The sequence below is a fragment of the Nyctereutes procyonoides genome, unplaced genomic scaffold (genome assembly GCF_905146905.1).
Source record: "Nyctereutes procyonoides isolate TBG_1078 unplaced genomic scaffold, NYPRO_anot_genome, whole genome shotgun sequence".
NCBI lineage: Eukaryota > Metazoa > Chordata > Mammalia > Carnivora > Canidae > Nyctereutes > Nyctereutes procyonoides.
In genome coordinates, this window is record NW_026575020.1 from 57,309,606 (window position 1) to 57,324,136 (window position 14,531).

The following is a 14,531-nucleotide window of genomic DNA, read 5'->3' on the forward strand; positions in this document are numbered from 1 at the left end:
AAATAAAAACTTTAAAAATGTTTCTAATACCTAGCCTCTGTGAAGACCCCGTAAGGAAGGTAAAAGCAACTTGTCTGAGCAGTTGCTGCATAGCTGAGGCCACAGGGCCAGCTTTTGTAAAAAGACCTTATCTGTAACCCTTCTGTAGAGTCCCCTGAGTTTCAAATAAATGTTCATGAAACAAAGCATTCTGAAAAGTAGGATACTTGATCATCTGAGAAAAACTCCTCTGTAGAAAGCTTCACTAGGTAAATACTCTCTTGATTTCAAATATGAAAAAGTAAATTATTGCTGCAGCTCCTAGTTCTGCTCTGTCCTTCCATAAGCCAGTAGCCAACCAAGCATGATAATAAATGTGCATTTAGCATAAAGGCCATTGGTGTGAACAAAATCCCATCCCATTAATATTTAAGTCATTATGTAAAACGCCAGGGTATCCAGCCGGCACTCAGATGCTTCTTCAATGCAGTGTCAGGCTTTTCTCTTTCCTGCATTCAGTTATGATTGGCCATTGTCTGACCGAACCTTTCTTCCCAGCAAGGACTGCCTATCACTTATAAAATTATACAGGTAGCATCCATGGAACAAGCTAGAATTGATTTCTTATTTCACAAAAGAAAGAACGCCATCCATGGACTTTGTCTGGTATGCTTATGACGGGTGGGCATCATTGGTCAGGTCAAGTCTCTTTTTTTTTAATTTTTTTAAAATTTTTTTTATTTATTTATGATAGTCACACACAGAGAGAGAGAGAGAGAGAGAGGCAGAGACATAGGCAGAGGGAGAAGCAGGCTCCATGCACCGGGAACCCGACGTGGGATTCGATCCCGGGTCTCCAGGATCGTGCCCTGGGCCAAAGGCAGGCGCCAAACCGCTGTGCCAGCCAGGGATCCCCCAGGTCAAGTCTCTTGACGTCGGTTCTATTTCCTGGCCTTAGAACTGCTAGGGTTCGTTTTTATACTGATCTTTTGGGTGTCTACCACGTAGGCACTTTGTTTTCTCTGTTCTCATAGATAAAGTATATTTAAAATTGAATGAAAACTTATAAAATATCTTAGGGGCATTTCATTGTTACTATTTTAGTCCCAACACTGTATTTGTTCATTTGGAGAAGAGAGACAAGAATTCCTGGACCCCGGGCCTCAGAAATATTTTATCAAAAGCAGTAGCATTTGAAGGACCATGTAAAAAATGTTAATATCATTTTTTTAAATGTAAGATAGAATTTTTTTCCTGCCTCATTAAGCCTATCTTTAAAAGAACCTCTGTGAAATTAACAAAAAACTTATCAAAATTCACACAACAATAAGCAGTAAATGGTGGAGATTATTTTAGTAGTATATATTTGAAATTATTTTCTATCTGTTGCAAGTATTTGCTCTGAATCAAAATTAGCTGGTATGCCTCAAGGTTGTAGCATCTCTTCTTCTAGGGCTTTTCAAGTATCCTGCAGTGCACATGTTTTGATATGCATATGTTCAGCATTATCCGTAAGTTATATTCTTGCCAGAGATCAACTTAAAATGGAAATGTTGTCAGGGAGATAGTCTTTGAGACACTCTGTCTGCTATCTTCCTGGTGTTGGCATCACTGAAATAAATTCCTTTCTTGTTTCACCCTCCCCCCCCCCCAAAGAAAGGAAATATTTGTTCTCTTGGTTTTGGGGTAAATAGTTATTCTTCCATTTGTAAGATTCTGAAACATGCTGCTTGCAGATCATTTGCCTTGTGTGTAGAAATGCTGTGTAGTCATTTCCGTTGCTTTAACAGGATTTGAAAAATCTTTCTAAAAATCAATCAACTGTAATTACTGTAGTCTTAATATTTATTCTTAGTTTTGACTTAATTAAATAATTTATAGTATTGCCTTTCAAAAAATGGAAATATAAGTATGACAAATTTTAAGTGAGTTTGTTATTTATTACCTACAGCCAATCAGTAGTTTTACAGCTGATGGGTCTCTAGCAATACCTAAATTATTTTATCTTCCTAAAACATCCATAATTTTTGTCAGCTATGTTAATTTTCTCCCTTAAATCTATAAAACTACTTCTCCCAATATACATTATTGTTTTCTGTGTAATTATAGGGGAGTATTATAGTTAGCAATTGCTGACAATAACTGGTTAGGACTAACTTTCCTGTTATTGGCAATAATTTACATAATATATTGCTCAGCATGGAGCTTGTAATTTAAAATGATTTCATAGGTTGCATGGCCTTTTGTTATTAATCAATATTACGGCATTTTATTAGAATAAAGAGCATCAAGGGAGCTGATTCCATGCTATTTTTAGTCAGAAAAGTAATAAATTTCATAATTGATGGTAATATCCATGTTACAACCAAACAATTTAAAATTTATGGTTAACTATTTGTATTGTATGCTCTCTCTTCTTTCAGTATTTAAAATGTCCACATTTCCATCTCTGAGAAACTGTGTCCATATGAAAATTACAATTGATGTAAGCTATCAATGGTGATCACTAGTGTTGAGTAATCTTCTAGGCGAAAGCAAAGTGAAATATGGGTTGATTTGGGAAAATGAAGTTTACACATGTAATGTAAAATGTTTCTCTTGCTGAAGTGTAAAAAGACTGGGGAGATGCTCCTTGTTGCCTAGTCCCATGACCTCTCCTGTGTGCATTGAGAGCAACACCATGACCTTCTGGACTCCCTTGCACACCCTACCAGGTGCCAGCCCCTGGGTCAGGATGCTCTGGCCATAGCACTGGGCAGACGAGGGAAGGAAGCATTCCTAGGACCCTTGCAGTCTGCCTGCCAATCCTCCAGTCTCTTCCAGTCCTGTAAGACAAATGTCTCTGCTCCTTCTCAGCTCACCAGGTCCTGCCTGAGAGCCGTCTAGATTTTCTGTTATGCTTTCCCTATACATGTTTTCTTTGCCCTGATCTGTGTCTTTGATGATTAGTCAAAAGATAAGCAAGAATGATTTACAGCATATATTTATAACTTGTAAATTTTTCTTATAAGAGAATTATGTAACAGAAGATTCCTTCTAGGTTACATGTAATACTAGATGTGTAAAAGCAACTTCTTGAATGTGAGCTTTAAACTTTTGCTTTAAACCCTGTCACGTTGCAGATACTGTGAGTTCAATTGTCTTCGATATTTAAAGGCCTCTCGATTTTAAGTGGGTAGTGGTCAGGATTGAAAACACTGGGAATTTAAAAAATGAAACAAATCTAATTAGATGTAATACTACCTCCTTTCTACTTTCCCCAAAGCCATCCTAAAGACAGATCATCTAGAAATTATTTTGAACTTGAAACAACTGTTTTTATTTCTCTGCTTGACTCTTACTATGTTCTCTCTCGGTCGGTGTCCTGTTCAGTCTCAGCGGGCTGGGGAGAGATGCCTAACGTCCATTCAAAGGCTGAGAGCTCTTGGGGAGAGCCGTCCTCCCCCTCTGCCCTGGTTGACAACGGCACCGCAGCATGGGGCAAGCCACCCAGCAGCGGTAGCGGATGGGGGGACCAGCCCACGGAGCCACCAGTGACGTTCGGGAGAGCCAGCGCCCCCAGTGCTGCCCCAGCCCTGTGCAAACCAGGTAAGCCCCACTCAGAGCTTGAAAAGTGGGTCAGGATATTTTACTTGGATACTTACTTTTCTTTTTCTTTTTTTTTTAAGATTTTATTTATTCATGAGAGACACAGAGAGGCCGAGATTTTCCATTGAACTTTAAGAATTCATGTTTTAGGGCAGCCCTGGTGGCGCAGCGGGTTGGTGCCGCCTGCAGCCCAGGGCGTGATCCTGGAGACCCTGGGTCGAGTCCCACGTCGGGCTCTATGTATGATGCCTGCTTCTCCCTCTGCCGGTGTCTCTGCCTCTCTAAATAAACAAACAAACAAACAAATAAATAAATAAAGTCTTTAAAAAAAAGAATTCGTGTTTTAGGACACTTTCCTCATTTTATTTTTAAAGATATACTTATTCATGAGAGACATATAGAGAGAGGCAGAAACACAGGCAGAGGGAGAAGCGGGCTCCTCGCACGGAGCCCGATGCAGAACTCAATCCCCAGGCCTGGGATCACGCCCTGAGCCAAAGGCAGATGCTCAACCGCTGCGTCCCAACACTTTCCTCATTTAATTTGTGCTTTAAGACTAACATATTTGCTGCCTCTTGTACATGGACAAGGAACTCTTCACAGAAGCCCATGCCCTCCTTTTTAAAAAAAAAAAAGTTCGTCACCAGAATCCAGAGAACATGGCCTGTCTGTGGATAGGAGGAATAGCACCTGCACTGCAGTGGTGCCCTGCACCTGCGTATTACACGGCTTCCACTAGCTGCTTCCCTGAGCAGCTGGATGAGAGGAAGTATGCCAGTTTTCCTTTCTGGGAGTAGGTTTTGAGACCTACAGTACTTCATAGCAGTCAGCCCTTCTTTCCTTGCTATGTCTTATGAGCACAATTCTACTTTGGGTGCTCCAGGCTGATGCCTTTTCTTTTTCTTTCTTTATTTTTTTTCTTTTTAAAGAAAAGAAAATAAAAATTGAGTTACATTGTCCTCCCCCATTCTCTGGAAGTATAGTAAGGACACCTGTGAAACATCCATTCTCACAGATGTCTGGATCACATTCGCTGAGTGGAACTCTGTGGCATGTGAGAATTTGGCAATGCAATACATATGACGTTAGCATAAACCTAAGATTGTAATTTAAGTCTAATAGTAAGGTCAGTTGTTCACATGGCTGCGAAAGCACCATATTTTCTTTGGATATCGTTAAATGTCTTAGATCTTAAAATGCAACTTTATTAGTTTTATATTTTTGCTATTGTATTTTGCTTTAGTTTTGTGTTTATTACTTTGCTACCACTGGATAGTGTGCTCTGTATATCTGCCATTCTGCTGGATTATTTATTCCATTCATACACCTTCTTGTTGCAGATCTAAAGGATAAGGAGGTACTTAGACTCACATGCCATCTTGAGGCGGTAGATTTATCTTTATAGTTTGTCCTTGGAGGCACTATTATATACGTGTCTGCCTTCAAAAAGCATCGTATCTTCATAGTCTTACAGACTCCAGATAACAGTACTATCCCCTAATCTTTGACCTTCTTCAGGTTCTCCCAGGAAGTGAAAATTGGTAGTAACTTTTGTACCAAAAATCACTTTGTTTCTTCAAAAAGTAGAAAAAATAATATCCTAAAATCAAAACTCAATAGTCAGCTGTGGCTCCATCTGCCCATGGCCTCAGCTGTCTCTCTTTTGTTATTCTGGGAGTATCTCCTGGGAGCTTATCAGAAACAAACTGTTGGACCTAGCCACAGACCTGTACATTTCTCGTGATCCCCAGGTGACTTGTGTATGATCACACTGGAGGAGCAGTAGTCCTCATACTGCTACAGGCTTGGACCAAGTATAATCAAAACCTACATGGAGAGCAGTGATATTTTTCAGGACTCTGCATTTTACTGGCTACTTCATACCATGCAGACATTGCCACCTTCTCCTATAGCCCCCAGGACTTACTGTTAGAAAGTCCATACTTCAAAATGACCTCTAATGGAGTTAGTAACAGCTCAGACTACAAATAGCTAGTTTGAAGAAAAAATATATATACACATTTGCATATATATTCTTTTTTTTTTTTAATTTTTATTTATTTATGATAGTCAGAGAGAGAGAGAGAGAGAGAGAGAGAGAGAGGCGCAGAGACACAGGCAGAGGGAGAAGCAGGCTCCATGCACCGGGAGCCCGACGTGGGATTCGATCCCGGGTCTCCAGGATCGCGCCCTGGGCCAAAGGCAGGCGCCAAACCGCTGCGCCACCCAGGGATCCCTGCATATATATTCTATAACAAGCCCAAGAAATTGAATTCTTAGGTCTTGACGAAACGAAGTAGTAAAAAGGTAGATTACGATACACCCCTTTTGTCCCTTCTTTTGTCCCACCTCCCTCCAAATGACGTTATAATACGGCATTATCTACTTTAGGAAAGGTGAGTTTGGTAAGTTCATGTTTCCTCCCTTTCTAGCTTCAAAATCTATGCAAGAAGGCTGGGGCAGTGGTGGGGACGACATGAACCTCGGTACCAGTCAGTGGGAAGACGAAGAAGGGGGCATGTGGAACAATGCTGCTTCCCAAGAAAGCACCTCCTCCTGCAGTTCCTGGGGGAATGCCCCCAAAAAAGGACTCCCAAAGGTATGTGCAACACTAAAGAAAACAAACTCTAAAAATCAATGATACTTAACAATACTTCAGGTAGAGCTGGTAGCTCCTTTTGGCGGTGACAAGTAGACGAGAGTTCTCTGAGTGCCCTGGGAGCCCCTGGAGGACCCCGGGATTTTGTCAGGGGTCTTGCCTGAGGATAGGGTGGAGTTTTCCAGAGACTACATGGCGTTGCTTTCACAGCAAAGCAAAGGCAGAGACAAATGTGAGAATCCAGCTGCTTCTAAGAAGCCAGACAGTAAAGAGATTGGCAATCATGTACACAGCAGTGCCTCTCTTCTCACTAAGTTTGTTTTAGAAAATGTAATTTTCTCTTTAAAAGAATATTGATGTTAACACAGAATGGGTTTGTTATTGTAATTTTCAAACAAATTAGTAAAGTATTTTTAAATTTCTCTTTTAATTTCTAATACAGTAAATATTGATAAATAAAATCCATATAAACAAAATTTCTTTAGAATCCTCAATCTTTAAGAGTGGGTAATGGGGTTGGGCTTGAGACTATAAGTCTGAATCCTTTTGAGGTTCCGAGGTAGACCTAAGTCTTGCAGCAAACAGACAGTCTTCTGGAAAAAATTGAAATCCACAACTCATGGATGCACCAAGATAAAATCAAAGTAGGTCACAAATTTAAGTATGGTAAATAGAAAAATAAAAATGGGAAAGAATTTTAAAAACACTCTTGGAGTGGAAGTGACCTTTCTAGCTGTGACTAAAATCTAAAAGCTATCAAGTGAACAACTTACAAGCTTCAGTATATAAACATGAAAACTGTGCATGACAGAGAAAACCAAAAAGTCAAAAGACAAATAACAAGCTGGAAAAAAATAATTGTCATATCATGGAGAAGGCCAATCTCCCAAATACAGAAAGAAAGGTTCTAAAAATGGATTTTTTAAAAAAAAATCAGTTAGTAACCCACTAGAAAAATGAGCAAAGAATATAAATAGATGGTCCCTGGAAAATGAATGCAAACAGCTCTCACATATATGAAAAGGTGTTCAGCCTGACTTACGGAAAGAGAGTGCAATTTAGAACAACACAGAGGGGCACCAGGGGCGGGCTCCATTGGCTCAGGGTCCAACTTGGTTTCGGCTCAGGTTGTGATCTCAGAGTCCTGGGATTGAGTCCCGTGTCAGGCTCTGTGCTCAGAGCAGAGACGGCTCCTCCCTCTCCCTCTGCTCCAACCCATCCTATCCCCCACCCCTGCGCACTCACTCAAAGAAAGAAAATCTTTTTAAAAAATAAAACTACACTGAGAGATGCCAGCTTTCTTTTCTTCTCTCAGACCAGCAGAAATCCAAACATCTCATAAACAGGCTGTGTTGACAAAGCTGTAAAGAAAAACAACACCGTCGTGTTGCTGGTTGGAATGTAAACCAGTGTGATCCACACACAAGGCAGCTTGACATCATCTGTCCACATTACAGATGTCAGCATGTCGATGTGGTACTTCTACTTGTCAGGGGGGCAGCAGATGGCATTTGTACACAGCTCTATATTGCAGCATGTTTGTAGTAAAATAAAATGATGATTCAAATGTACATTAGTGAAAAAAAATGTACATTAGTGGGGTGGAGAAGAAAACAGTGCGCCTGTGCATGTGTGCAAAGAAGGGTTTCCTGCTAGGGAGAGTAAGAACTCAGCAGCTGGAGCATGGGGTGAGAAGAAGATGCTTTGGTTTATACTTTCACATTCTTTGAAGGTATTATCTGTTCAAAAAAAATTCATTTAACAAAGCATTCAATTAGCAGTAAGCAGAACCCAGAAACTAAAATCAAAGCTCTCTTCATTAGGAGTAGAAGTGATTACAGACATCAAAAGGGAGTCTTTTTACTATCGGGCTGGCCAATAATCCGATTAATGATGGGACCAGAAATGTTAAATTGGTAAATTAAAATATGGTGTCATCTTGGCAACTCTGGCCCTGGCAGCACAGCAGTGATTCCCATGGCCTCCCAGAAAAGCTGCTTCCTCGAGGGAAGAGCGCCTGTTAGTTGAGTATCACTCCATATACTACATTCTGTAGTTAACGGCAGGCTCAATTTTGAAAAGCACTGTGAAGAATCATTTTAGAGGAGGATGTTTTTTCTACCATGTTAATGCATGGTTTAAATCTTTGTAGTTGTGAGGATAGGATGGAAATTAACTGAGAAAATGGTTAACATCCCCGCTCAGCCCTCCTCCTCCTCTGTCCTGCGCTCCCCTCCTCCTCCTCTGCCCTGTACTTGCTCCTTCTTCTCTTCATCTTGTCCCTCACTGATGTTTGCCCATTTACTTTCTTCTCTACCCTGAGGGGCTGCAGGCAGTGAAAAGTCAATAAAATTAACAGGCTTGTTGTTCCTTTCATCTTGTTGCCATTTCATTCTGTTAGAAGGCACCCCCTGCATTTTGTCATATTTTACAGTAAACTTATAAAAGGGCAGACGACATGTAATTTTTCACAAACCTCTCTTAGTATTAGCATAGGGCCATGTTCAAAGGAGCACTTATGATTATTTAATAATGGAAGTGGCACGTATTTGTGATGAACTAAATTAATTCTCTGGGGAAGAAAAAGAATTCTCTTGCTTTTTAAAAGTCCATACATTACACACATATGCCAACTTGGAAATGCACCCTAAATCATTCCTAATACTAGCCACAAAACAGAGTTGGGCACTTTCTAGAACATGGCATTGTTCAGTGTTAATACAGGAAGATGCTCTAACTTTTAAATCACTATGAATTTTAGGCATCTCCCACTTCTAGAAGAAATGCATTCAACTGTGACCCACATTTCATTCTAGGGCATGAAAACGTCTGGCAAGCAGGACGAGGCCTGGATCATGAACCGGCTGATCAAACAACTCACAGACATGGGCTTCCCGGTGACTGGGGTCTTATTTTACTACTACCCTCCATGTGTGCTGCCACATGTGGCCCTGATTGTGTCCTGCCCATATTTGTCATGCGTAACAAGGAAGGAAGACTTTTGAGGGAGAAGAGTTTTCATACAGCCTGACTTGTAAATTCCCCTTTTACATGAACACTTCTTCTGTTTAGGGATCCTTGCTTTCAACTACAGCAAGGATCCGTACCGTTTCTGTCAAGTAAGGTGTGAGAGCCTTTTCCTGGAATAAAACATGCTGTGTCATTGTCCTTTGCATTGGCTTACATAGTTTCATACTTTCTTCTAATTTATAATTAAAAGTGAATTTTCATTAGTTTATGCTGTAGATTGACAGATTACCAGAGAAAATTTGGACACATTACTAAAGCTCTGTGTCCAGAAAAAGAATCCTGATCAAGCTTATTGAGTTCCTGAGTCTCAGGTCATGGGTAAGGAGAGTTCAGACTGCAGGGTGACCTTATGAAAATGCGTCATGATGTGTTCAGTTCCTGAAACCAAATATAAGAGTTCGGATAGTGTGGATATCACTTGTGTCTGTTATGTCTTCCCTTCAAAAGTCTTCTTTCTAGATCATTACTCAAGCAAATATTTATCTTTTGACTACTGTGGATGTCCCTAAGGAATGAGTCTAGAATGGCTCAGTCTAGAACTATATACTTCACTTTAGGCATTGGCCCTCTGATGCTGGGCAGAGCACAGACCCAGGGGAGGCTCAGCCTCTTCCCGTATGAGAGGACGGGCGGGACACTGGAGTCCTGCCCAGGAGTCCTTATTTCCACTGTGGTGCTTGCATACACTGACACGCATGTGTTCCTATTAAAGGGATAATTGTCAAAATGAATCTACTTGTTTGCTTTTATTTGTTTTTACATTTCTTGGTGAAAAGTAATTGACAACAAAGCCCAGAGTCCATGAAGTAGAAAATGAATTTCATCTTTACTGGGGATTTCATCTTTACTGAACCATTGCTACTTGTAAAGAATCAATGACAAGATTCCACAGGCACTGTACATTTGGTTTTTAAAGTGTTGAATACAAATCCTTTAAAAGTCAATTCAATACATGTTCTAAGTGCCTTTCACTTAGAAGACCTTTGTCTCTAGCCTCAACAATGAAGAGATGTATTTCTAGTTCCAAAACCTAGTAATATTAAGTCAACAGTAATCATTTCTCTAAGCTAATAGTGGTAGAACTCTTTACTAGCTTGTTATCATAAAAGTGTAATCCTAATCGAAACTCTATTTACCTACACAGAGAGAGCCAGCTGAAGAGGCCTTGAAGAGTAACAATATGAATCTTGACCAGGCCATGAGTAAGTAAGATGATATACTCTTACAGCACACTTTTTTAAAGGTACCAGTGTGTGGAGTTTGGATTTCCAAAGCTTTTCATTATAATCTTGGGTTCATGGTTGAATATGTACTGGGTAGACAGAACCAAGCTTCAGCAAAGTAGTAACCACATGACATATACTGACCCCACAGCCAGTCTCTGGAGATAGATGGTCTTGGGACAAACGGCCAGACCCGACATTGAGGCATGTTGGTTGGGTTTTTTTTTGGTTTTTTTTTTGTTTTCTTGTTTGTTTTTGTTTTGTTTTGTTTCATTTTTTTCCTAGCACTTCAACAAATAGAGGAGTTTTTTTCCATCTACTCTGCGGGGAGGTCATAGTGACATTATTGGAGAAAGGCTCTAGGACTACAGGCCAGACTTCATTTGACACAGATTGAGCCCATTCTTCACACCTGGCCCCAGAGTGGGCCTCCTCAGGGGCCAACAGAGATGTCACCATGTCAGTGGAGCACTTACTCTGGGTGAGATATGAGATTGACCTCAAGGAACAAGCAGCCCTTGTTCTGGAGCTTTAAAAGTAGTAATAACTAATGGTGATAAATAATCAGAATCAGAAAACTATCACTGTGTTTTAGAATAGTATATAAAGGTTAAAGGAAAAATAGGAGTAATCATAACTGTGGCTACTACAACTTGACTACTACTACAACAAAATCACGGCACAAAAAGGGATCATTTGTGACATCAAAAATATAAAGGGAAAAGCAAAAGGATGGAACAAAGAGAAACTGCTATCAGCAGGAGAAGGACTGTTCTATCTGTGAGATGTTTACTGTAAACCTCATGGTATCCACAAAGCGAAAATCCAGAATGGAGACACCAAACACAGAAAGTGGAAAACCACCAATGTAGAAAGTAGACAGGGGCAGAAGAATGAACAGTGGAGGAACAGAAGAACCAGAAGGCAGAAGATAAAAGGGCAGCAGTAAGTTCTTAATGTCAGTAATCTTTCTCTCTTTTTTTAAGATTAAATTATTTATTATAGAAAGCATGAGCAGGAAGGGGGGAGAGAGAGAGAATCTCAAGCAGATACCACTCTGAGTGCAGACCTGATGTGGAACTCGATCCCAGGACCATGAAATCGTAACCTGAGCCAAAATCAAGAGTCAGACACTTAACTGTGCCACCCAGGTGTGCTGTCAGTACTCTCTCTTAATGTCAGTGCACTGTACTCACCATTCAGAAGGCATAGAGTGGCTGGATAGATTGAAACCATGAGTCCCAACATTGTGATCTCTGGGCATCACAATGTCCTGTCATTGCAGCTCCAGGACACATACAGGCTCAAGTTGAAAGGATGAATGATGATATGCCAAGCAAACAAAAACCAAAAGAAGGCAAGCATAGCCATTCGCAATATCAGACAAAATAGACTTGAAGCCTAAAAGGATAACAAAAGTCAAAGAAGGTGATTATATGATGAAAGGGGTCAATATGTCAAGAAGATGTAATAGTTATAAAAATATATTCGATCTCAACACCTGACCACTAAAGTACATTAAATAATTCATAACAGATCATAAGGGAAAAAGTTATTATGGTAATCAGATACCCCACTACTAACAATTGATAGATTATCCAGACAGTCAATAAGGAAAAATTGAATTGAACCACACTTTAGAGCAAATGGATGACCTAAAATACAGATACAGATCATTTCATCCAACAGCAGCAGAATATATATATTTTTCAAGCACACATGGAACATTTTTCAGGATAGATCTCCTTTTTTTATAAGGTTTTATTTTTAAGTAATCTCTACATGTGGGACTCGAACTCAGCACCCCTCCAGATAGAGATAGGCCATAAAACTAACTTTAGTTTGGGGGTACGTGAGTGGCTTAGTCAGTTATGCATCTACGTTCAGCTCAGGTCGAGCCCAAGGTCCTTATATTGAGCCCCATGTCAGGCTCCCTGCTCAGGAAAGAGTCTGCTTTTCCCTCTCCCTCCGCTCTTCATCCCTGCTCATGCTCACTCTCACTCAAATAAATAAATAATATCTTAAAAAAAAAAAAAAGAGCAATTGAGCCAGTAAATCAAAACATAGATAACTCCAGGACCAGATGACTCACTAGAAGAAATTCTACCAAGTACTGAAGAAGAACTAATACCAGTCCTTCTCAGACTCTTACAAAATATCAAGGAGAAGGGGACACTGCCAGACTTATTCTACGAGGCCAACATTATTTTGATACAAAACCAGATGAGGATGCCACAGGAAAATTATCGATCAATACCCCTGGTGAATGGAGATGCACAAATTCTCAGCAAAGTATTAACCAACTGAATTCAACAACACATGAGTAGGATTATATTCCATGACCAAATGGGATTACTTGGGATGCAAGACTGCTTCAGCATAACACAAATCAATAAATGTAACACATCACATCAATAAAATGAAAGATAAAAATCATGTGATCTTCTCAGTAAATGCAGAAGAAATATTTGACAAAATATAGCATCCTTTCATGATTAAAAAAAAAAAAATGCCTTAGCAGACTGGGTATAGAAGGAACATATGTCAACATAATAAAGGCCATACACAACAAACCCACAGCTGACATTAACTCAGTGGTGAGAAATTGAAAATGTTTCCTATAAGATCAAGAACAAAGCAAGGATGCCCATTCTCTCCACTTCAATATAGTACCAGAAGTCCTAGCCAGGGCAATTAGGCAGGACAAAGGGGAAAAAAGGCATCCATGTTGGAAAGGAAGAAGTCAATTCTCATTATTTGCTGCTGATTTGATCCTATATATAGAAAATTGCAAAGAATCAGTAAAAAAAAAAAAAAACTTAGAATTAACAATTTCAGTAAAGTGGCAGGATACAAAATCAACAACCAGAAATCAGTTGCATTCCTTTACACTAGTGATGAAACATCTGAAAAAGACATAAGACCATGCCATTCACAGTAGCATCAAAAACAATAAAATACTTAGGAATAAATTTAACCAAGGAAATAAAGAGATCTGCACGATGAAAACTGCAGGGCATTGCTGAAAAATTGAAGAAGACACAAACAAATGTAGAGGTATCTCATGTACACAGATTAAAAAAAAAAAAAAAACGAATATTATTAAGATGGTTGTATTACCCAAGACCACCTATAGGTTAATTGCAATCCCCATCAAAAAACCAAAGGCAGGGGCACCTGGGTGGCTTAGTGGTTGAGTGTCTGCCTTCAGACCAGGGCGTGATCCTGGGGTCCTGGGATTAAGTCCCACATCAGGCTCCCCACGGGGAGTCGGCTTCTCCCTCTGCCTATGTCTCTGCCTCTCTCTCCATGTTTTACATGAATAAATAGATAAAATCTTTAAAAACAAAACTAAGGCATTCACAAAAATAGAGGAAACAATCCTAAAACGTGTGTGGAATTACAAAATACTCCAAATAGCCAAAGCAGTCCTGAGAAAGAACAAAGTTGGAGGTATCACACTTCTGAATTTCAAACTGTACTGCAAAGCCACAGTAATCAAAATAATGGGGTACTGACACAAAAATAGACACATGTGGGGCACCTGGTTGGCTCAGTCAGTGGAGCATGTAACGATCTCAGGTCGTGAGTTCAAGCCCCATTTTGAGCCTTGAGCTTATTAAAAAAAAAAAAAAGTTAGACCCATCAACCAGTGAAACAGACAGAGCCCAGAATTAAATCCCAGCAGAGAGCAGCCCAGGTGGCTCAGCGGTTTAGCGCCACTGCCTTCGGCCCATGGCCTGATCCTGGAGACCCAGGATAAAGTCCCACGTCAGGCTCCATACATGGAGCCTGCTCTCTCTGCCTGTGTCTCTGCCCCTCTCTCTCTCTCTCTCTCTCTCTCTCTCTCTCTCTCTCTCTCTCTCTTTCTCTTTCTCTTTCCCTCCCTCTCCCTCTCTCTCTCTCATGAGTAAATAAATAAAATCTTTTTAAAAAATAAATAAATAAATCCATCCATCCATCCCAGCAGATACAGTCAACATAATACTTGACAAAGAAGCCAAGAATACTCAGTGGGGAAAGGATGGTGTTTTCAACACATGGTTCTGAGGAAAATGGAGAAATGTGTGCAGAACAATGAAATTGGAACCCTATCTCATACCACTCACAAA

General features: G+C 40.1%; 1 protein-coding gene across 3 annotated transcripts in view; it reads left to right on the forward strand.

Moving 5' to 3' along the window:
- The window catches only part of TNRC6C (trinucleotide repeat containing adaptor 6C), a 150,834-nt gene that overhangs the window by 105,328 nt on the left and 30,975 nt on the right, over nucleotides 1-14,531 (forward strand). For all 3 annotated transcript variants that reach the window (XM_055321319.1, XM_055321335.1, XM_055321326.1), the window contains exons 6-9: nucleotides 3,352-3,567; nucleotides 6,000-6,166; nucleotides 8,983-9,063; nucleotides 10,341-10,398. In XM_055321319.1, coding sequence (XP_055177294.1) covers nucleotides 3,352-3,567; nucleotides 6,000-6,166; nucleotides 8,983-9,063; nucleotides 10,341-10,398 — 522 coding nt within the window. The remainder of the gene's footprint in view (nucleotides 1-3,351; nucleotides 3,568-5,999; nucleotides 6,167-8,982; nucleotides 9,064-10,340; nucleotides 10,399-14,531) is intronic.